Below are 23,529 nucleotides of genomic sequence, written 5' to 3'. Positions count from 1 at the left end.
AGTCTAGACTTATAGACTGTTATGTTACCTTAGAACTCTGATGTCTGCTGCTAGTATCCCTGAAGAGAGTGTAATGAAACTGGTTCCACAAAGCGGAAAAAAGCGAAAACTGGATTCAGCCGCTGCTACAGAAGGAACTTCATCTACCAGTCTTTCAGACTCTCTCTCTCTCTAGCACGCCCTTTTGGCAGAATTTAGTATGGAGCCAGCTGTCAAGACAGAAATGTAGTTTACAGAGTCCCAGTCTCAGCATCAGAAAGCAGAGTATGAAGGGGAGGACTGGAGCTGAGAGATGATAACTAAATAGCTGGAACAGTCTACACTTTTGGCTACTCAGCTACAGACCCTTCTACATATGTTTGAAATTAACTTCCATATAACAACAAAACAAGTCTATATTTCCAACTAATAAGATGCAACTATTCATACAAATGAAGACGTCCTCACTGTCTCCCCAGAATGAGGAGAAGCAAACTTCCAATAGTCTGTCTCTGGGAGACAGTCATACCATCTCTGAGCTATATTAATTACTTCCCAAATTTAGTTACAGTCCCACCTGAATATCCTGTTATCTAAAGACTAACCTGTAAAGTTAACCTACAATCAAACTTGTATTTAAATTAAAAAGGGGGGAAAAGAGAAAAAGAAAATGCACAACAAGATAGATAGATAGATAGATTCATATATCCACTTGTTTTCTGGCCTCCATTTTTGCCATTAAAAATAAACTATAAGTCTTCATTGTTTATTTATAGTTAAATCTCTGTTTCTCTTATAACTCTTAAGATTATCTCTATCTTTGAAGTTCTCATTATCGTGTGCCCAAGTATGGACTTCTTTTCATTTTTCCTGCTTGGAACTTGTGACTCCTGAAACTGGACATTGATGCCTTTCATCAGTTGTGGAAATTCTCAGCCCTTATGTTTCAAATATTGTCTCTTCCTTTTTTTCTCTTTTCTTACTTTTGGACTCCTATTATATGTATGTTGGACCTTCTCCTTCTGCTCTTCATATCTTTTTTTCATATTTTTCCTTTTTTTACGTCTTTGTCCTAATTTTTGAAAATATCTCAAAGTTCTCTTCCAGTTCGCTAATTCTCTTTACAATTGTGTCTCATACTATTTGTCCATTGGGATTTTAATTTCAATAACTATATATATATATATATATATAGTAGTTGCTTTTTTTTTCTCTATTTTATTTTTTGTTGAGGTTGTGATAGTTTACAACCCTGTGAAATTTCAGTTTCAGTTGTACATTATTATTTGTCAGTCACATTGTGGTGTACCACTTCACCCTTTATGCCCACCTCCCAACCCCCTTTCTCCCTGGTAACCACTAATCTGTTCTCTTTGTCCACGTGTTTCTTTGTCTTCCACATATGAGTGAAGTCATACAGAGATTGTCTTTCTCTATCTGGCTTATTTCGCTTAACATTGTACCCTCAACATCCATCCATGTTGTTGTGAATGGGATGAATTTATCCTTTTTTATGGCTGAGTAGTATTCCATTGTGTGTGTGTATGTGTGTGTGTGTGTGTGTGTGTATACACCATATCTTCTTTATCCAGTCCTCAGTCGATGGGCACTTAGGTTGCTTCCATGTCTTGGTTATTGTGAATAATGCTGCAATGAACATAGGGGTGCATGGGTCTCTTTGAATTGCTGATTTCAAGTTCTTTGGATAGATACCCAGTAGTGGGATGGCTGGGTCATATGGTATTTCTATTTTTAATTTTTGAGAAATCTCCATACTGTTTTGCATAGTGGCTGCACCAGTTCACATTCCCACCAGCAGTGTATGAGGGTTCCTTTTTCTCCACAACCTCTCCAACATTTGTTATTTTTTGTTTTGGTTATTTTGGCCATTCTAACGGGTGTAAGGTGATGATATATGGGCCATCCATATATCTTCTTTGGAGAAATGTCTATTCATATCCCTTGCCTATTTTTTGATTGGGTTGTTTGATTTTTGTTGTTGAGTTGTGTGAGTTCTTTATATATTACAGAGATTAACCCTTTGTCAGAAATATGATTTGCAAATATTTTTTCCCAGTTGGTGGGTTGTGTTTTTGTTTCAGTCCTGTTTTCCCTTGCCTTGTAGAAGCTCTGTAGTCTGATGAAATCCCATTTGTTTGTTCTTTCTATTGTTTCCCTGTCTGAGAAGACATGGTGTCTGAAAAAATCCTTTTAAGACTGATGTCAAAGAGTGTACTGCCTATATTTTCTTCCAGAAGTCTTATCGTTTCAGGTCTTACCATTAAGTCTTACCTTAACGTAATGTAAGTCTTACCTTAAGGTTTTTAAGGTCTTACCTTAAGTCCATTTTGAGTTTATTTTTGTGAATGGCATAAAACTATGGTCAATTTTCATTCTTTTACATGTGGCTTTCCAATTTTATCAACACCATTTGTTGAAGAGACTTTCTTTTCTCCATTGTATGTTCTCAACTCCTTTGTTGAAGATTAGCTGTCCATAGATGTGTGGTTTTATTTCTGGGCTTTCAATTCTGTTGCATTGATCTGTATGCCTGTTTTTGTACCAGTACCATGCAGTTTTGATTATTATAGCTTTGTAGTATATTTTGAAGTCAGGGATTGTGATGCCTCCAGCTTTGTTCTTTTTTCTCAGGATTGCTTTAGCAATTCGGGGTCTTTTGTTGCCCCATATGAATTTTAGGACTCTTTGTTCTATTTCTGTGAAGGATATCGTTGGGATTCTGATTGGGATGGCGTTGAATCTGTAGATTGCTTTAGGTAGAATGGACATTTTAACTATGTTTATTCTTCCTATCCATGTACATGGAATGTCTTTCTATCTCTTTATGTCATCATCAGTTTCTTTCAGGAAAGTCTTGTAGTTTTCATCGTATAGGTCTTTCACTTCCTTGGTTAAATTTATTCAAAGATATTTTATTCTTTTTGTTGCGATTGTGAATGGGATTGTGTTCTTGAGTTCTCTCTCCGTCAGTTCATTATTGGAGTATAGAAATACTACTGATTCATGTAAGTTGATTTTGTACCCTGCAACTTTGCTGTAATTGTTGATTACTGCTAGCAGCTTTCTGATTAATTTTTAGTGTTTTCTATATATAAGATCATGTCATCTGAAAACAGTGAGAGTTTCACTATTTTATTGCCTATTTGAATTCTTTTTATTTCTTTTTCCTGCCTAATTTCTCTGGCCAAACCTCCAGTACTTTGTTGAATAACAGTGATGAGACTGGGCACCCTTGTCTTGTTCCTGTTCTCAGTGGGATGGCTTTCAGTTTTTGCCCATTGAGTATGATGTTGGCTGTGGGTTTGTCATATATGGCCTTTATTATGTTGAGGTACTTTCCTTCTATACCGATTTTATTGAGCATTTTGTTTGTTTGTTTGTTTTTGAGGAAGATTAGCCCTGAGCTAACATCTTCCGCCAATCCTCCTCTTTTTTTTTTTTTTTTTTTTTTTGCTGAGGAAGACTGGCCCTGAGCCAACATCCGTGCCCATCTCCCTCTGCTTTATATGTGGGACAACTGCCACAGCATGGCTTGCCAAGCAGCGCCATGTCCTTACCCAGGATCCAAACCAGCGAACTCTAGGCCACTGAAGCGGAATGTGCAAACTTAACCACTGCACCACCAGGCCAGCCCTGAGCATTTTTATCATAAATGGATGTTGGATCTTATCGAATGCTTTCTCTGCATCTATTGAGATGATCATTTGGTTTTTGTTCCTCATTTTGTTAATGTGGTGTATCATGTTGATTGACTTGCAATGTTGAACCATCCCTGTGTCCCCAGTATAAATTCCACTTGATCATGGTGTGTGATCTTTTTAATGTACTGCTGTATTCGGTTTGCCAAAATTTTGTTGAGGATTTTTGCATCTATGTTCATCAGTGATATTGGCCTGTAGTTTTCCTTCTTTGTGTTGTCCTTGTCTGGTTTTGGGATCAGGGTGAGGTTGGCCTCATAGAATATGTTAGTGCTCCATGTTCGTTGATTTTTTTGTATTAGTTTAAGAAGGATAAGTATTAAGTCTTCTTTGAATGTTTGGTAGAATTCTCCAGAGAAACCGTCTGGTCCTGGACTTTTATTTTTGGGGAGGTTTTTGATTACTGTTTCAATCTCTTTACTTGTGATTGGTCTATTCAGATTCTCTATTTCTTCCTTATTCAGTTTTGGGAGGTTGTAGGAGTCTAAGAATTTATCCATTTCTTCTAGGTTGTCCAATTTGTTGGCATATGGTTTTTCATAGTATTCTCTTATAATCTTTTGTATTTCTGTGGTATCCATTGTGACTTCTCCTCTTTCATTTCTAATTATATTTATCTAAGATTTCTCTCTTTTTTCTCTTTGTAAGTCTGGCTAGGGGTTTGTCTATTTTGTTTATTTCCTTAAAGAACCAGCTTTGTTTCATTGATCCTTTCTACTGTCTTGTTTCAATTTCATTTATTTCTGCTCTAATTTTTATTATTTCCCTCCTTCTACCGACTTTGGGCTTTGTTCTTCTTTTTCTAATTCTGTTAGGTGTAGTTTGAGATTGCTTATTTGAGATTTTTCTTGTTTATTGAGGTGAGCCTGTATTGTGATGAATTTCCATTTTAGGACTGCATTTGCTGTATCCCAAATGAGTTGGTATGGTGTGTTTTCATTTTCATTTGTCTCCAGATAATATTTGATTTCTCCTTTAATTTCTTCAATGATCCATTGGTTGTTCAGTAGCATGTTGTTTAATCTCCACATCTTTGCCCCTTTCCTAGCTTTATTCTTGTAATTGCTTTCTAGTTTCATAGTCTTATGGTTGGAAAAGATGCTTGATATTATTTCAATCCTCTTAAATTTGTTGAAGCTTGCTTTGTTTCCCAACATATGGTCTTTCCTTGAGAGTGTTCCATGTGCACTTGAGAAGATGATGTAACCTGCTGTTTTTGGTTAGAGTGTTCTATATATATCCATTAAGTCCATCTGGTCTAGTTTTTAATTTAATTCTACAATTTCCTTGTTGACTTTCTGTCTTGATGATCTATCCATTGGGGTTAGTGGGGTGTTGAGGTCCCCTACTATTATTGTATTGTTGTTGATATCTCCTTTTTAGGTTTTTTTTAAGATTTTATTTTTCCTTTTTCTCCCCAAAGCCCGCCGGTTCATAGTTGCATATTTTTAATTGTGGGTCCTTCTAGTTGGCGCATGTGGGATGCCGCCTCAGCATGGCTTGATGAGCGGTGCCATGTCCACGCCCAGGATCCAAACCAGCAAAACCTTCTGCCGCTAAAGCAGAGTGCACAGACCAAACCACTCAGCCATGGGGCCAGCCCCTCCTTTTAGTTTTGTTAGTAGTTGCTTTACGTACTTTGGTGCTCCTATATTGGGTGCATATATATTTATAAGTGTTATGTCTTCTTGGTGGAGTGTCCCTTTTTTTTTTTTTTTTTTTTTTTTTAAGATTTTATTTTTTCCTTTTTCTCCCCAAAGCCCCCCGGTACATAGTTGTGTATTCTTCGTTGTGGGTTCCTCTAGTTGTGGCATGTGGGACGCTGCCTCAGCGTGGTCTGACGAGCAGTGCCATGTCCACGCCCAGGATTCGAACCAACGAAACACTGGGCCGCCTGCAGCGGAGCGCGCGAACTTAACCACTCGGCCACGGGGCCAGCCCCTGGAGTGTCCCTTTTATCATTATGAACTGCCCCTCTTTGTCTCTCTTTACCTGTTTTGCTTTGAAGTCTACTTTGTCTGATATAAGTATGGCAACACCTGCTTTCTTATGTTCACTACTAGCTTGGAGTATCATCTTCTATCCCTTCACTCAGAGTCTGTGTTTGTCTTTGGAGCTGAGGTGTGTTTCCTGGAGGCAGCATATTATTGAGTCTTGTTCTTTAATCCATCCTGCCATTCTGTGTCTTTTGATTGAAGAATTCAATCCATTTACATTTAGAGTGATTATTGAAATGTGGGGACCTAATGCTGCCACTTTATCACTAGTTTTCCGGTTCTCCTGCATTTCCTTTGTTTCTCGTCACATGAATTTCGGACTACCAATTCAGTTAGGTAGTTTTCTATGTTGGTTTTCTTCTTATTTGTAATTTATGTCTCTGTTCTAATTATCTTTTTAGTGGTTACCATGTGGTTTGCATAAAACCTCTCATAGATGAGAAAGTCCATTTTCTGATAGCCTGTTATTTCCGTAGAATAAGCTGGTTCCATCCCTTTCCTCTCCCCCTTCTAGGTTGTTATTGTCAGATCTTTTTTTCTTCTTGTGTTGTGAGTTTGTGATTAAAATGACGAGATTATATTTATTGTTGGTGTTTCCCTTCCCTTTATCTTTAACGTTATACTTAAGCATTTGCTAACCTGTTCTGATGGAGAGCTGAAATTTTCTGATTTTGTCTTTCTACTTATCTCCTTTACTCAGGGTTTTATAATCCCTTTCCTTTTTTTACTCAGGTATGAGGACCTTTCTGAGCATTTCTTGGAGGGGAGGGTCTTGTGGTGAGGAACTCCCTTAACTTTGGTTTATCTGGGAAAGTTTTTATTTCTCCATCGTATTTGAAGGATATTTTCACTGGATAGAACATTCTTGGCTGCAAGTTTTTGCCTTTCAGAGTTTTTAATATGTCATTCCACTCTCTCCTAGCCTGTAAGGTGTCTGCTGAGAAATCTGCTGACAGCCTGATAGGGGTTCCTTCATAGGTTATTTTCTTCTGCCTTGCTGCCCTTAATGTTTTCTCTTTGTCATTGACTTTTGCAGGCTTCACTACCATATGCCTTAGTGGTTGGTCTTTTCACAGTGATAAAGTTTGGAGATCTGTTAGCTTCTGTCACATGGATTTCCAGCTGTCTCCCCAGGTTTTGAAAGTTCTCAGCTATTATTTCTTTAAACAAGCTTTCTGCTCCATTCTCCTTCTCTTCTCCCTCTTGGATATCTATAATCCTTATGCTACATTTCCTAATTGAGTCAGATATTTCTTGGAGAGTTTCTTCATTTCTTTTTAGTCTTAGTTCTCTCTCCTCCTCTATCTGAAGCATTTCTATATTCTTATCCTCCAAACTGCTAATTCTGTCCTCCATATTATCAGCCCTACTGTTCAGAGAGTCCAGATTTTTCTTAATCTCCTCCATTGTGTTTTTCATCTCCAACACTTCTTTTTTTTTTTAAGATTTTTTATTTTCCTTTTTCTCCCCAAACCCCCTGGTACATAGTTGTATATTTTAGCTGTGGGTCCTTCTAGTTGTGGCGTGTGGGACACTGCCTCAATGTGGCCTGATGAGCGGTGCCATGTCTGCACCCAGGATCCAAACCAGTGAAACCCTGGGCTGCCACAGCAGAGCACTCGAACTTAACCACTCGGCCACAGAGCCAGCCCCACCAACATTTCTGATTGGTTCTTCTTTATCTTTCCCATAGTATCTTCTTTATACTTTCCCAAAAGTATCCTGTATCCCTAGTATCAAGCTTTTTTGTGATGTAGCTCCTGAACTCATTGAATTGTCTATCTGTATTCTCTTTTAACTCATTGAGGTTTTTAATGATAGCTATTTTTAATTCTTTGTCATTTAGGTTATAGATTTCTGTGCCTTCAGGATTGTTTTCTGGGCACTGGTCATTTTCCTTCTGGAGATGTAATATATTTTTTCATACTGCTTGATGGCATGGATTTGTGCCTCTACATAGAGATAGAGTTTGGTTACTGCTTCCACTAGGGGATAGGGAGCAGCAGCTGTGTAATCTGCACTGACCAGGATCCCTGTCAGCTGTTCCTGACTCAGCCTGGGCCCCTCCTTGGGATTGCAGTGGCCCTGAGGGGTCTCCTGTCAGCTGTGGGAACTTCAGGTTGCTGGTGCCTGCTCCCACAGACCCGCTTAGACATGCTCCCTCCGTAGGGTCTGCAGCGGTGCTATGGGCTTTCACGGCAGCCAGGAGCTGGTTCGCTCAGACTCACAGCTCTGCCACTGTCTGGTCCCGCTGGATCTCACTTGCCCACTCTGGGCCGCCACAGAGCTATGAGCATCTAATGCAGCCAGTGGTTAGCTCACCCAGCCATGCCACTTCTGCTCTTAGGTTCCCCAGCCTTTGTGCTTGGTGGGCATAGCCTCTCCAGTAGGACCAATCAGAGGTTCTCCCTGAAGCCACTGTGGGACCGTGGATTGTCCCCCTGGACCAAGAAGCAGTCATGCTGGGGCTCCAGATTGTCACCGCCCACTCGCGCAACCCCACTGGATCTCACTTGCCCCCTCAGGGCCACAGCAGAGGTGTGGGTGTTTAATGCAACCAGCGGATAGCTCACCTTGCTGAGCCACTCCTGCCCCAAGGTCTCCTAGCCTTTGTGTTTGGTGGGTGGGGCCTCTCCACTAGGGCCGACCAGAGACTCTCCCTGCAGCTACTGTGGGACCATAGATTTTCCCACTGGTTCACAGGGCAATCATGGGGGGGCTTAGGGCTGTGGTCACCTGTTTCCATGGTCATGCCAATGCACATGTTCACCCTTGGGGGTGGTGCTATGAGCGTGCTGTGAGCTGGGAGAGAGTCACTCACAGGTACTAGGCTGTCAGGGGCCAGAAAGTTTTCACGTATCTCCACCTCCTCCCCAGGGATAGTCCATCCACCTCCCAATGTATAGCAGCATGGGTCTCTCAGGCATCCTGAGGTGCTGTGTGAGTATCCTCTGTTCATCAATGAATGTCCAATTAGTTGTAGTTCGAAAGGAAAGAGACAAAGAAAACTGTTCACTCCACTATCTTGCTGACGTCAGTCCTCAGTAACTGTTTTTATTTCTAGTTATTGTTTTAGTTATTTTTCAAATTAGCCTGTTCTTTTTCCCAATTTTTTATTCTTATGGTTTCTATGCTTTCTTTTCTTTTTAGTGGATTTTAAATATGCAGTGTTTCAAATATGTCTCCCTATCTCATATGCCAAGCTTACAGTGTAATTATATAAATACAAATTCACTCAAGGTGAAAATTTTTACAGGAAGCCAGCTTTTATTGTCATTTTTAAAACTAGTCCCATAATTCAGGCAAAATAAGAAGAGGAAGGTGAAGGGGACAGGGAGGCCCAGAGGAGGGGAAGGAGAAGAAGGAAGAAGAGAAAACAAAAAGAGAAAAAGTACACAGCTGTTATATTAGTGGTTGAATTATTTATATTACTCATCAAATAGCATCTAAACTACTGAGAAATTATACAATCCCTATTTTACTTATTATATATGATATTGTCTTATCATTGTAAGAGATACTCTTCGTTTAGGTTAGAAGAAAAATTTCTGACTTTCTTCCTTGATTCTAAATAGCTAAATAAGCCCTCATTATGCCGTGTTCTTCCTCCTGCACCTGGGAAGGGTATTTCATATATATACATGTTTCTCTTTCAAAAGGAGAGAAGATTCATACTGAGGACCTGAAAGATGTTCTGAAAAACATGGGTATAGAGATCACAAATAAGGAACATAAAAAGCTGGTGAAAACTCTGCCAGTTTCTGGTAAGCATTTAAGCGTATTTTACTTCACTGATGTCTAAAAATTTGTTAATTCAACAAACATTACTGAAAATCAGTTGTGCGCATGGCAGTATACCAACTCTGGGAGAACAAGGACCATGTCTGCAGAGACTGTGTTTCCTCAAGTCCTTGCCATCTTAAAGAAAACTTCAGGAAGGTTGGTTTCAAGGTTTTGTATTAGAAATTCTAATATTTGAAACACTTTGTGTCAATTGAAAATATTTTTTTAAAGATTCAGTCCTAGCATTTTTTAAAATCCTGTTCTTATCATTTAGATTTTGATTTAAGAAACAAGACCTCTTAAGAAGTCCCATCATAGGACAAATAAGTTCTCACCAAAGAACCTTTGGGAGAAATTTAAGGTCTAAGCTGGAAAAAGATGAAAGGACAGAAGGGTTGGAAAGCTGAAGAAAGAGAAGATAAAGCCAAATTAGAAAGGATAAAATGGGAAAGGAAAAGCTGTGTGTGTTTTAGCACAGTAGGGTGCCACTAACAATAGCTGTATTCTATCCAGTGGATAGATTCACTACACTGAGTTTTCTAAACACTTTTCATTTCATTGAGAAAGAGTCATGACAAATTTCTAAATTTTCCCTTTCTGAGAGTAACCACTTTGATTTTTTATGAATCACCGAAAATCAATAATGTTTTATCTTACAGCTGATAAAAAGGTGTTTGAGAAAGAATTACGGGAAGGTGTGAAATCTTTCAAAGGTGAGTGAGAAAAAAGGATAAGGACAATAAAATCTGAGATTGTTGTAATTTTTTTAGATTATATAAATAATTTATAATTATATAAATAGTCAAAAATGGTGCATTTATTCAACAAATATCCTACTATGTGCTGGGTATTTGAGAATACAGTCATGTGTCACTTAACAATGGGGATACATTCTGAAAAATGTGTCATTAGATGATTTTGTCCTGGTACAAACATCACAGAGTATATTGAAGGGAAACAAAATTTGCCATCCCAAAACATGTCTTTTTAACATGAGGATTATTTTAGACTGATTATTTGTAAGAAACAAAAGACCCGGAAAGTTTTTCTTGTTACTACCAAAAAGAATTCAGATTAAAAAAAAACCTGTCTCAGGAAGCGAGCTCTCACCTTGGCATCACATGGACCAGGTGGTCAACAGGCAGGAACCTAGAAAAACCTCTGTGTTGAGCTCTCTTCTGTGTTCTTCTGTTTCTATGTGGACAAACAAACACTTGTTTTCCAGACATTTGCTCCTTTTCGCCTACCTGTGAATTGCCTTCCTTTCCTTTGAAGGCCCTGACTCTCCTCACCCCCACCATCTTCTTTTGTCTTTAGCTGAGGATGGTATTTAAGATGAGGGCTTCAGCCATTTTGGTGAGTTACTTAGTTTTCCTGGGTTTCTCCCATGTATACATGTTATTAAACTTTTAGGATTTTTTCCTGTTAATCTATCTCGTGTCAATTTAATTCTTAGACCAGCCAGAAGAACCTAGAAGAATAGAGGAAAATTTCTTCCTCCCCTACAGTACTTACACAAACCTAGATGGTATAGCCTCCTATACACCTGGGCTATATGATACTAATCTTACAGGACCACTGCCATATATGCAATCCGTCATCAAACGAAATGTTGTTATGTAGCACATGACTGTAATCTGGAATATATAAAGTAGCATGCAGAAAAAATGTAATTGCCCATAATCCCAAATAATAGTACCTTTTTTATTACAGTTCTCTCTGTTCTTTTTTCTGTGTATATGTATGTGTTGTTAATTAAACTCTTACTGTATATTTTATGTATCCTACACTTAATCCTAAGATTTTAGTATAAGAATTTCACCATGTGGTTTAAAAATTCTTTGTAGACATCCTTTTGTTTTTTAAAGATTTTATTTTTTTCCTTTTTCTCCCCAAAGCCCCCCAGTACATAGTTGTATATTCTTCGCTGTGGGTCCTTCTACTTGTGGCATGTGGGATGCCGCCTCAGCGCGGCTTGATGAGCAGTGCCATGTCCACGCCCAGGATTCGAACCAACGAAACACTGGGTCGCCTGCAGCGGAGCACGCGAACCCAACCACTCGGCCACGGGCCAGCCCCTGTAGACATCATTTTTATTGGGTTACATTATAATTTACTTTATCATTCTTTTCTTATTGAATATTTAGGAGGTAGTCTCCAATGTTTTGCTCTTATACGTCTGTGATCTTTGTACATAAATCTTCATCCAACTTTAAAGTCATTTTCTTTGGATAGATTCTTCCAACTGGAATTACTAGGTCAAATGATCTTAACATGTTTAAGGCTTTGATGTATACAAGTGAAGAAGAGTACCCATTACCATTACGCCTGGCCACAATAGATTATTTTCATATTTTTTGATCCTTGCTAATTTGATAGAGGGAAAATGGAGTCTAATTATTGTTTTGATTTCTTTGTTATCAATGAAGTTGAGAATGTTTTTATATCATTATGTCTTTCCATCATTTAACTATTTGTTCTGACCTTTTGCCCATTATCCTATTGGAATCCGAGCATTTTTCCTATTAATTTGAATGACCTGTTTATTAATTAAAGATATTAGCACATTCTCATATCTATAGAAAATGTTTTTCTAGTTGGTTATTTGCATTTTTATTTTATTGTATTTTTACAATGGCTTTATTGAAATATAATTCACATACCATACAATTCACCCATTTAAAGTGTATGATTCAATGGTTTTTCATATATTGACAGAATTGTGCAACCATCACCACTGTTGATTTAGAACATTTTCATCGAGCCAAGAAGAAACACTGCACCCGTTAGCAATCGCTCCTCATTCCCCGCAGCTCTTCCAGACCTAGGCAACCACCAATCTACTTTCTGCCCGTTATGTTGTATTTTTATATACAGACATTTTTCATTTTTATGTCTTTAATTGTATCAGTCATTCTTTCTGTAATTTCTTCTTGTCTTTTTGTATTTAGAAAGTCCCTTACTATCTAGACAGCATATAAAAAATTATTTACATTTTATCTTTGTTTTCCTAAGTTTTCATTTTTTACATTTAATTATTTAACTCATCTGAAATACATACTTTGACTCTTTGTAAATCCTCATATTTTATAGTGATTTGATCAAAATTACACCAATAGTTTTCAAATTATTCTGCCTCATTAACCAGTTTTTTTAATGTATAATTACATTAAGAAGGTAATTTATTGTTACTATAGCAAATTTCAAATCTCACTTTTTGACTGGAATAACATGACTTGGTTGTCATCTTGCCTAATTTACCAGAGTTGCCACACTCTTTCCTTACTTTTTTCTCCCCAGTATAAACTTCTCCCAGAAGTTTAGTTACGGGATTTTGTTCTGTTTCTGATTCCCACATAACTTGCTGTAAATAATTTCTTTGTGCTTTCATTTCTAGGTAGGGGTTGCTGCATTTTTCATTTTGTGACCTCCTTATCTACTTTTTCTTGTTTTTATTCAGGAGGAAAGGTTACTGTCAGTGACCTAAGAAATGTTCTACAAAACACTGGGTTCAGACTCGAAGCAAATGAAATCCAGGACCTGCAGACCCACCTACCAGTTACTGGTAAGCATTTAAGACACCTTCAACCTATAGACATTGACTAGTCTACTGTGAGAGCAGTGAGGAAACACATGTCGGGGACGGAAAAACTGGGGACAGAGATACAATTTAGTGGTTGTTGCTGAGGTCCAGATGATAAGGTCTTATTTAGGGAACCATACTGGTGATATATGGGAAAGACTGATTTGATGTGGTAGGTAAAAGAGAGGGAGAAACTAAAAGTATGAACCAAAGGTTTATAGCTTAAATGATTGACACAAAACAAAAAAAGAGGGATGGGGGTAGACAGAAGAAGAAGAAGAATGAAGAGAAAAATTGTGTTTAAGATGTAACTGAATTGAGGTAATTACAGGACATTTAGATACAAGGTATCAGACAATGGAAAATGCATTCCCTAGTTATTAATCTTTAAGTAAGATTCCTTCAAACCCTGAGGACCACCAGCAAGGTTAAAACAATGCCTCACTGTCCCTATGAGTACAGGAATACCAAAAAAAATAGAAAGATAAAATAAAGACATGTTAGAGAGATCAGGAATGGAATTAAAGAGTAGGATAAGGAAGAAAGATAAAAGAAAGAGATAAGAGTAAGAGAAAAGAAAAAGAGTAGGAAAAGATTATATAAAGATATATACATAAGGATATAGACTGACCATTTTGTTTTTTAAACAGCATAACTGAGATGGTATCAGGGCTGAGTTGAAAGGACCCAGACTGAAGAAAAGGAGGGGAGTAATCTCTTCTTTCTTCACCAGAGCCCCCAAGCTGAGCCTGGTAGTTAACATTAGGACGCAGATCACCAAGAATCTTGACTGGCATGAGAGGCTGGTTTCAAGTCTCCTTATAATAACGTGGAACCCCAAGGACCAGGAAGAATATCTTTTACTAGGGCAGGACTTCATTATTCAAGAATCAAGGTCCTAAATTTTAAATACATTTCTTTTTTTTTATTGATTCATTCAACAAGTATTTATTGAGTGCCACCAATATTCCAGCATTGTGTTAGCATTGCTTTATTTACTTGGCAAATATTTATACTCTCTCTCTGCAGCATGTTTACTAGAAACTGAGAATGTTTAGTACAGGAACAATGGAGACATGATGTCTGCCCTTAGAGGGAAATGCAAAAATACAAGAGAACTAGCGAAGTTTAAGGATGAGGAACTCCTGGGCTAAGTGATAAATGTCTACTGAAGTTGGATTAAGCAACAAAAGTAAACTGAATCTTGCCTATTATTGTATGTACCCTCTAACCCAATGGTTCTCAAACTTTTTGGTCTCAGAACTTCTTTACGCTCTTAAAATTTATTGAGGATGCTCAAGAGCTTTTCTGTTTTTGTAGGTTATATCTATCTATTAATATTAATTGTACCAGAAATTAAAACACATTTTAATTTTTTCAGTTCATTTTAAAGTAATAAAAATTCTGCTACATGTTTAAAAACATATTTTTTTAAAATAACTATGTTTTTCCAAAATAAAACAAAAAATTTAGTGAGAAGAGGGGCATTGTTTGACATATTTACAAATTGCTTTAATATCTAGCTGCTTTCTCATATCTGCTTCTGCAGTAAATCTATTGGGATATGTTGTTTTGGTTAAAGTATATAAAGACAATCTGGTCTCACACAGATGTATGTAATTGGCAAAGGAAGGAGTATTTTAATAGCCTTTTCAGATAATTGTGGATAGTCTTCTTTGATATTACCCAAAAACCAAACAAGTGCTAGCTTCTTAAAGTTCAGTTGCAATATGGGATCAGAAACCATATCAATAAACTTTTTATACTTGTTTACATTAAAATATGTTGGTCTATCCTACACTTTCATCTTTACCCATGCTTGATTTTGTAACATCGTGCTTTGGTTGTTTGGAAAATATTGATTCACTGAGTTATATAGATCTTCCAAATATTGGCACATTTCATTATTCAATATCAAAAAATCACATTTGTTAATATCACCACCAGTCTTATCAAAAGAGTGTTTAAGTATTGGGAAGCTATCAAGTCACGATGTAGATATAAAGTTTCCAAAATTCAAATTTTTGTTTGAAAACTTGAACTCTACCATTAAAACATCTACTGTCAGCTGTTTTCTTAAAATAACAGATTCATCTCGTTCGTTTTCAAGAAGATGTTTCCCAAATACCAAACTCTGAGCCTGTCAGTGAAAATGGTGTTCCATGAAAAAGCAGCTAGTTTGCTTTGCAACTCAAACAATCACAGAAGTTCTTTTCCTCAAGAAATCATCATGTTTTAGTATGGAGCTGACGTGTTTTATGCAGACTTCTCTTTTCACTATACAAAATATTAAAAATCTGTGTCCTCAAGGGTTAACATTTAATAAAACTAATAACTTTTGCTGCTTTATCAAGGACATTCTCAAGTGAAATTGACATTATTTGACTACAAGTACGTACAGGGAAGCACACAATGACTGCTGCTACAGTGTGTTGCCACTGCCTTGATTCATGCAGATGCCAGCAGTTTAACCCACCACGGCTTTTGCACCATCAGTGCAAACATCAACACAGTGAAAAAGGCAAAGGGTATTGGGTGACTCCAAAGGTTCATGGACCACACTTTGGGAACTGCTGTCTGACCTCTCTCAGCCTTCTACTCAGTGCAGGAGAACTAGGTCTGAAAGGAGGAGAACTGGCCCGTGGGATGGAGCTGACTTCAAACACACACACAACTCCACTCACCATAATAGGCTAAAAATTTTTAACAGCTAACAGCTTATGAAATTAAAAAAAGAAGTTATATTAATTGAATGGATATACATTTAAAGCTTAAATTTTCTTTCTTCTATTACATGTTCTTGTGGATTGAAAACTCTAGAATAAAGCATGAAAATTATTGGGATTCCATGCACCCTATCTTTATTTAAGAATTTTATATAATTTTTCAAGTCTTGTTATCTTCATCTGGGTCTAAATTCTGAATTTTCTTACAGAAGATGAAAAGGTTGACTTAGATGTGTTGATGGACGCAGCAAACGCTTTTACAGGTGAGTGAGAATTTGTATAAGAAGTTATAAAATTGAGATCTTGATGCTTTGCAGAGAATTAATTTTTTAAAATAGTAGTTTACTCTCCCCAGCCATCATTAGTAAGTTCACTCTGCTCTTTTTCCTATATATTGATAATTTTATTGACAACACTTCAGATTATTGGAGACTTAGGAAAAGTGTGGGCACTCTCAAAAAGAAGTATTAACTTGTCCAATATTTTGGCCAGTAATGTGTTCATTTCTATAGTGTTTGAACAATCAAAATATAGGTGAACACCGTGAGTCTCAATGTGAAGTTTTTGCATCAGGAAATATGATCACTATAAACAGTCATAATAATTCATAATCCCATAATTCAGATCATGAAGTAGTAACAGAGATATTACTTGCCTGTAGAATTATGTAGATTCTATATACCATGATAAGACATTGGGTAGTGATACTGCCTCTCTATCACTCCATGCTATATTGACTCATACACAGAATAGAAGTGTTATCTTCTTATATGGATTAAAGAACGTTTTCAGGTACTGAATTTCACAATAACTTTGTGTAAGTGAAGTCAGCTCATGTATTTAAACTTTTTATCCTGCAGTTAGAAATAATGCTGTGCTGGATTATGTTTTTCATAATTTAGAATAATTAGATCTCTTAATATTGTCACCTGAAACAATTCCCATCTATTCAAAGGAGAAAAGGTTGAAGCCAGTGATTTAAATAATGTGCTGGGAAACATGGGAATCAAGCTCACTGAAAAAGAAGAGTTGATACTATCAAAAACACTGCCAATCTCCAGTGAGTATTTAACGTACCATCATATGAGGTGCTCAGGGAAATGAGGTACTGTGAACTTCTGGGTGAGAATTGTCCAGTGCCTAAAATGCAGTTCAGACATAAGAAACCCTGTTCTTGTCACTTGTGTTTTAATTTGGAAGTGAGAAACTTTCTTTTCCATTCAGCCAATGAGCCCCTGCTAAATATTTTAACAGCTACACAGCTAAATTATTTTGTAGCCCCCTGCACGTGCCCCACATCCTCAGTCCCTCCCCCAGAGCCCTCCTATCTCTTCGCAACCAGCAACTAAAAGGGAAACACCTGAGGGGCTGGCCCCGTGGCCGAGTGGTTAAGTTCATGCGCTCCGCTGCAGGCGGCCCAGTGTTTCGTTGGTTCGAATCCTGGGCGCGGACATGACACTGCTCATCAAACCACGCTGAGGCAGCGTCCCACATGCCACAACTAGAAGAACCCACAATGAAGAATATACAACTATGTACCGGGGGGGCTTTGGGGAGAAAAAGGAAAAAAAAAAAAAAAAAAAAACTTTAAAAAAAAAAAAAAAGGGGAAACACCTGAGAGCAGAGGACCTCTAGGACCACGTGCTTATATTGTCAGTATCCATTCTGTTTGGACAGTGGCCCAACCAGTCAGTCCCTCAAAAGTTCTACCTCCTGGACACCTGCATAGGCTTGCCTGCAAAAACCCTAAAGGCCAGCCTCTGCTTCACCTGTGCCTCCTGCCCAGTCCCAGGAACTCCCATGTAGACGTCCTTTCCCCTCATAGCTCCTGTCCCCAGTTATCCCCCAGACAAGAGCAAGCCTGCCCATCACCAAGGGGGCTAATGCCCCCGGTGGCAGAAGTAGCACCCTGGACAGCAAATGCTCAATGCCCATATGAATTCTCCCAGTATACACCTCAGGCTGCACCACTCACTATGTCTAGCATTTCCCCAGATTGCTCTCAAGGGGCCAATTATGAGAACTGCAGCATTCTTAGGATGTTGGCTCTAAGAGAGCAGGATAGAGATGCAGAAAGAAGCAGATGGACTGTACAGGCGACTACTGCAGATGCATGCCAGGTGCTGAGGGTTCTGTCAACACTGCACACATTCCTGCCACAAGATGGAGGCCTCTGGGGACACCTGGGGATGGGTTAGGCTGGCAGATGCCCCTTGTTTTCTGTCTCTGTTGAATTTCATCTCCATTTATGAGATGAGTTTGTTTAAAGAACAAAATCTTTTTCTTATTTAAATATTATTTTATATTACTGGTTGGGATAATTATTTTTAATATCATCCCTTTATAGGCTCTACCATTAGGGTTGGAATACCTCATGGGCCTAAAGCATAGGCTTCAGAAAAACAGAGAAAGGCAGAGGGGTCAAAGTGCAATTAAAGAAGAGAAGAAAAAGAAGCATGCGCCTGTGTGTGTGCGTGTGCATGTGCATGTGTGCATAGACAGCATCAACTACTGCCATGTGTTCCAGCTAGGGGATAGATTGACCACACTGAGAGCAGTCCTTATCTTTTGTTATTATTTGAGGGTAAAATAGAATAAATTTCTAGGTCAATCATATAAAATCCCTTATAAAATTATAGAGTTCCTTATCCTTTTTCGTTTGACTTGAATTTTACCATATCTTACAGGAGATGGAAAGGTGTATAAGAAAAGATTACTAGCTGGTTTGAAGCCTTTCAGAGGTAAGAATTATGAGAACAGCAGCTAAAATTTATTGCACTTTGCATTTGCTTTTTAAAACTTCTGATTAGAATCTTGCTATTCCAGTATTCCACTGGCCTACTGATACTGAATTTATGCCTCATAACCTACCATTTTTCTTTGGGTATAACTACATTTGAGGAAGTCATTGTTAGTAATATGTACCAAGTTTGAAATTCTGATTTCATTTAGGTTGCTTATCTTTATCACAATTCATCAGACTTGTCTAATTCTTCTTTATCATCCATGACGACTTCAATTAAAAGTTACAGCACAGGGGCCGGCCTGATGGCACAGTGGTTAAGTGTGCACATTCCGCTTCAGCGGCTTGGGGTTCCCTGGTTCGGATCCCGGGCGCAGACATGGCACCGCTTATCAAGCCATGCTGTGGTAGGCGTCCGACGTATAAAGTAGAGGAAGATGGGCAGGGATGTTAGCTCAGGGCCAGTCTTCCTCAGCAAAAAGAGGAGGATTGGCAACAGTTAGCTAAGGGCTAATCTTCCTCAAAAAAAAAAAAAAGTTATAGCACAGTGTTGAGAGAGCATTTTCTCTTCTCAACTCCAACCCTGATTATCTGGGTTCACTTGAATGGCCAATGTTTCACTCTTCACTTAGGGTGGATGCATACTCAAAGCAAGCATCGTCTACTTCTTGGACTTACTTCTGTTTCTAATTTACATTCTCTTCTTTCCTAAGGAAAAAAAGTCCATGTCAATAACCTAGACACCCTCACAAAGAGCATGGGAATTCAGCTTGAGAAAGAAGATTGTGAGGACTTACTGAAACATCTGCCAGTTGATGGTAAATATTTCAGATACCATTGTACCTAGGGAGATCAGGGCTTCTATCTGAGCACTTCTGATTTTTTTAATCTCTTTAAATACTTATGAAATATTTCAAACATACATAAAAACAGAGAACAACATAACAAACACTGTGTATCCACTGGCTACCATTAACAGATGTTACCATTTCGCCATATTTGCTTCATACATCTTCCTTCCTTACCTTCCATGTATACCTGTATACCATTTGTTTTATGAGATAAAGTTTCATTAATGACACATTAAGACCAATTTAGCTGGATAAAAATGTCAAAGAGGCAAAAATAGGATAATTCATTAGGAAGAAATTGCTAAGAGATGAGCCCAGCCTTCTTTAGAGGGCTCTTCGATTCAAACACAGAGTCAGTGGCTCTGTTTAAAAACCTGAGGGGGCCAGCCCCAGTGGCCTAGTGGTTAAGTTTGACATGCTCCACTTCAGTGGCCTGGATTCGGTTCCTGGGCATGAACCTGCACTACCCATCTATCAGTGACCATGACTGCTATGACAGCAGCTCACATACAAAAAAAGAGGAAAATTGACAACAGATGTTACCTCAGGGCACATCTTCTTCAGCAAAAAGAGCAAGATTGGCAACAGCTATTAGCTCAGAGTGAATCTTCCTCAGCAAAAAAATAAATAAGTAAAAACCTGATGAAAAATAAGCTTCCATCAGCGAGCAAGACAGCACATCTTTCAGCAGAGCTAGCACCCACCAACCTAAAATGAACAAATCATTCTTCTCCCCTAATTCGGGGTTCCTCCTCAAGCAGTGATGGCAGGTGTAGCTAAGGTGGGCCACTGCTACCAGCAAACATCTTCTGTGCTACCCTTACTTGTACCTGGCCTTAACATAGAAAACAGTCTAGCTCATAGTTGAAAATTTCACTCTCCCTGGGATTAACAATGTTGGTAATTATCCATCATTTTGTCAGGCCCCTTTTCCTATCATGAAAAAAGTCCCCATAAATTACTTTCTAATTGTGATATTGCCCCCACATTAGCTAGGGATCCTCATAATGCTTCCTACGGGAAAAGGTAGGGTTGAAGTATTTTTAGAACCCTGGATTAAAAAAAAAAGACAGAATAATTTTTTCTAATCCAACAGTGTGTCTATTTCTGTACCACTGGAATTCTCTCATTTAGCTAACACAGACTATATGCGAACTATGTAAACTAGAGAGTGGAACAATTTTTACCTGGTAGTATAAAGAAATAAGGCATCATCCCTGTTCTCAAATAGTTATGGTCCTGAGGGGTGGGGGGAGGGGAATGTAAGCAAAATTGAGAGCGTGGAAAGATGGCATCCTGTTACAGTTTAAGGGTCAGCTGTATACGTGAATAAGTGACTTCTAGGTTTCAAATTCAATCTTGTCTATTGAAATATGTTTCCCTTATTGGGTCTGAAGGAAGGGAGAGGCCTGTTAGAAAGGACTGCTATTAAAGTTGCTTCATCTCTATGTTTAGGGTCACTGATACTTTACAGAAAGTGATATTAATTAAATGGATGTTGACTTTAACATTTTGATCTTTTTCTTTTCTCTGTTTCTTGCTTATTTTGAGTTAAAAGAATTACTAAAGAAAATTATGAAAAACAGCTGAGTTCTAACCCTTTATATTACTAGTTTAATTTTTCGTATCATTTTTATAAGTCTAAGATTTGGTCTCTGTGCCTGAATCATCTTTTCTTACAGAGAATGAAATGGTTGATTTGAATGTGGTGATGGATGATGCAAAAGCTTTTACAGGTAAGTAAGATGTTGTGGTGAAAGGGAATTCATTATTAAGACCCTGTAATTCATTATAACTAAGCATTATAGAAAAAAAATAAGATATTTTTAAACAGGTTTTCTGTTTGGGCTATTACATGCTAAGTTGACTCCCTACAAATTTAATGGTTAAATGTTTGTTTTATATTCTTATTGTTTGATTTGGGATTTTTCCTGTATAGACCTATATTATGTGGAGTTTTGACCAATAATGTTTTCCACTTCACCATTGTTTAAACAACCAAAATACAGGTCAATGCTTTTCAATCTCAAGGTGAGGCTTTTGTAGGATAGCCAGGAAATATGGTTACTGTGTCAAAAGACCCAATAATTCAGGAAATATAATGGCATTTGACTTGTATTGGAATTATATAAGCTCTCCTTTTGCTTGAATTAAAAGTATAAATTCTATTTCTGACTTAATCCATACACACCCACATGTCCTTTGCATCTACATAGTTTAACAAGTTGCATTGTCAATTTGCTCTTCTAATTAAGGATGTTGCCACAAAGGTAATCTTTTCCACAATTTGCAATCATTCGTCCATTTCTAAAGTTCTTACGTTAACACTTCTCATCTTTCCAAAGGAGAGAAGATTGATGTCAGTAATCTGGACAATGAGCTGAGGAAACTGGGGCTAGTACTCACTGATAAGGAGAATAAGGAGCTGCTGAAAATTCTACCAGTTCACAGTGAGTATTTAGCACATCCTTTGAAGTCTGGATTTATGGGCTTGTGTGTGAAAACCACTGAAATCATATATGTGTATGTCCAATAAACCATGTTTAGAAAATACAATTCTCACATAAGAAGAAATCCTGTTCTTGTCGCTTACATTTTAATACTGAACATTGGCAACATCTTTCATTCGTCCCTCACCATCAAGGCTAAATTATCCTGTCACCCTGGGAGCACTGCCTAATCTAAATCATGACCAAGGAGAAGAGGGAAATCAGGGGAGTACAAGAAGGAAGGAAAAGGGGAGAAACGGAAATAGAGACTGTTTCCAATTCAACCAATAGGTAGATTTACATCAGTGAAAGCTTTCTTCATCTTTGGTTTCATTCTTATTTGCGGGTAAAAAGAATAAACTTCTAAACAAATCTGAAGGTTTTTTTCCCTCAGAAATTATAGATGTTGTATTATCTTTGTGCCGTCTTTGTTAATCTTCCCATCATCTAACCCATCTTCTTAATTATGTCTTACATTACAGCCAATGGCAAAGTGTATAAGAATAGATTGCTAAAATGTGTGAAGGCCCTCAATGGTGAGTGAGCAGCATGGTGAAAGAGCAAGTAAAAATAAAATCCTTATGATTAGCATTTTCTTTTTAATGGTCCAACTTTGCTTCATGACCCCTTGTTATAACTCATAAGTAACCATTCTTCTTTGAGTGCATCGGCCTTTTGGGATATAAGTTGAAGTATCATATTACTGTAGGAAGTTTCTAACGCTGTTTTCTAGCTGGAACCGCGTAGATTGGTGGTTGTTTCAACCATGAGTCATTAGACTTGCCTATTCTTCTCTATTGACCTCTCATAGAAAACTGAAACAGAGTCCCCTGGATAGGTATTGAGGAAAATATCCTATTTTCGCTTTCTATACTAATTCTGTGTAAACAATTATATTTTAATTTTTAATTAGAAAAATATTTTTAAAGACAAAATACTACAAGAAAATTATCCAATTCTACCACTTAAAAAACTGATATAAAGAACTGAAAGTCAAATCATAGGTATGTAATGTACAGCATGGTGGCTATAATTAATAATACCATATTGTATATTGAAAGTTACTAAGAGAGTAGATCTTACAAGTTTTCACCACAAGAAAAAAAATTGTAACTATGTGTGGTAATGGATGTTAACTAGATTTACTGTGATGATCATTTTGCAATATATATAAATATTAAACCATTATGTTATACACCTGAAACTAGTATAATGTTATCTGTCAATTATACCTCAATAAAAAAAAGTGAAAGACCTCCCCCCCAACCTCCCACCAATATAATCCCTCCTCATAAAGGTAAATACTGTTTAGCGTTTACCTTTGTCTCAATGGTTATCTTTCTCAATTTTTTCCTACTTTCAACAGACATATCTAATTATAGGGAGATATATATGTTAATAGTTTCTTTATGCCCTTGTGCTTTACCCTCTAATTGCAGTTTATGTTGCATGACCATGATTAGCATTTTTTCACTCTTAAGTATCAATGCTTATATTCTTATTTCATGCCTTTCTTTCTTAAGGACCAAGGGTCAAAGTCAAAAAAGTGGAAACCCTTGTGGAAAACATGGGAATTAGACTCAAGCGTAAGGAACTTGAGGAACTAATGACCCAACTGTCAATTGATGGTGAGTGATACAGACATCAGTATGCCCTTCA

The 23,529-nt window shown here is 37.6% G+C and overlaps 1 protein-coding gene across 2 annotated transcripts in view; it reads left to right on the top strand.

The window, feature by feature from the left end:
* EFCAB3 (EF-hand calcium binding domain 3) overlaps positions 1 to 23,529 on the top strand; it is a 494,329-nt gene that overhangs the window by 420,415 nt on the left and 50,385 nt on the right. For both annotated transcript variants that reach the window (XM_070561747.1, XM_070561748.1), the window contains 11 exons: positions 9,355 to 9,459; positions 10,138 to 10,191; positions 12,939 to 13,043; positions 15,997 to 16,050; positions 16,743 to 16,847; positions 18,475 to 18,528; positions 19,244 to 19,348; positions 21,064 to 21,117; positions 21,727 to 21,831; positions 22,353 to 22,406; positions 23,394 to 23,498. In XM_070561747.1, the coding sequence (XP_070417848.1) occupies positions 9,355 to 9,459; positions 10,138 to 10,191; positions 12,939 to 13,043; positions 15,997 to 16,050; positions 16,743 to 16,847; positions 18,475 to 18,528; positions 19,244 to 19,348; positions 21,064 to 21,117; positions 21,727 to 21,831; positions 22,353 to 22,406; positions 23,394 to 23,498 (900 nt within the window). The remainder of the gene's footprint in view (positions 1 to 9,354; positions 9,460 to 10,137; positions 10,192 to 12,938; positions 13,044 to 15,996; positions 16,051 to 16,742; positions 16,848 to 18,474; positions 18,529 to 19,243; positions 19,349 to 21,063; positions 21,118 to 21,726; positions 21,832 to 22,352; positions 22,407 to 23,393; positions 23,499 to 23,529) is intronic.

The sequence above is a fragment of the Equus przewalskii genome, chromosome 10 (assembly GCF_037783145.1).
Source record: "Equus przewalskii isolate Varuska chromosome 10, EquPr2, whole genome shotgun sequence".
Classification (NCBI taxonomy): Eukaryota; Metazoa; Chordata; class Mammalia; order Perissodactyla; family Equidae; genus Equus; species Equus przewalskii.
This window is presented reverse-complemented; position numbering and strand designations above follow the sequence as displayed.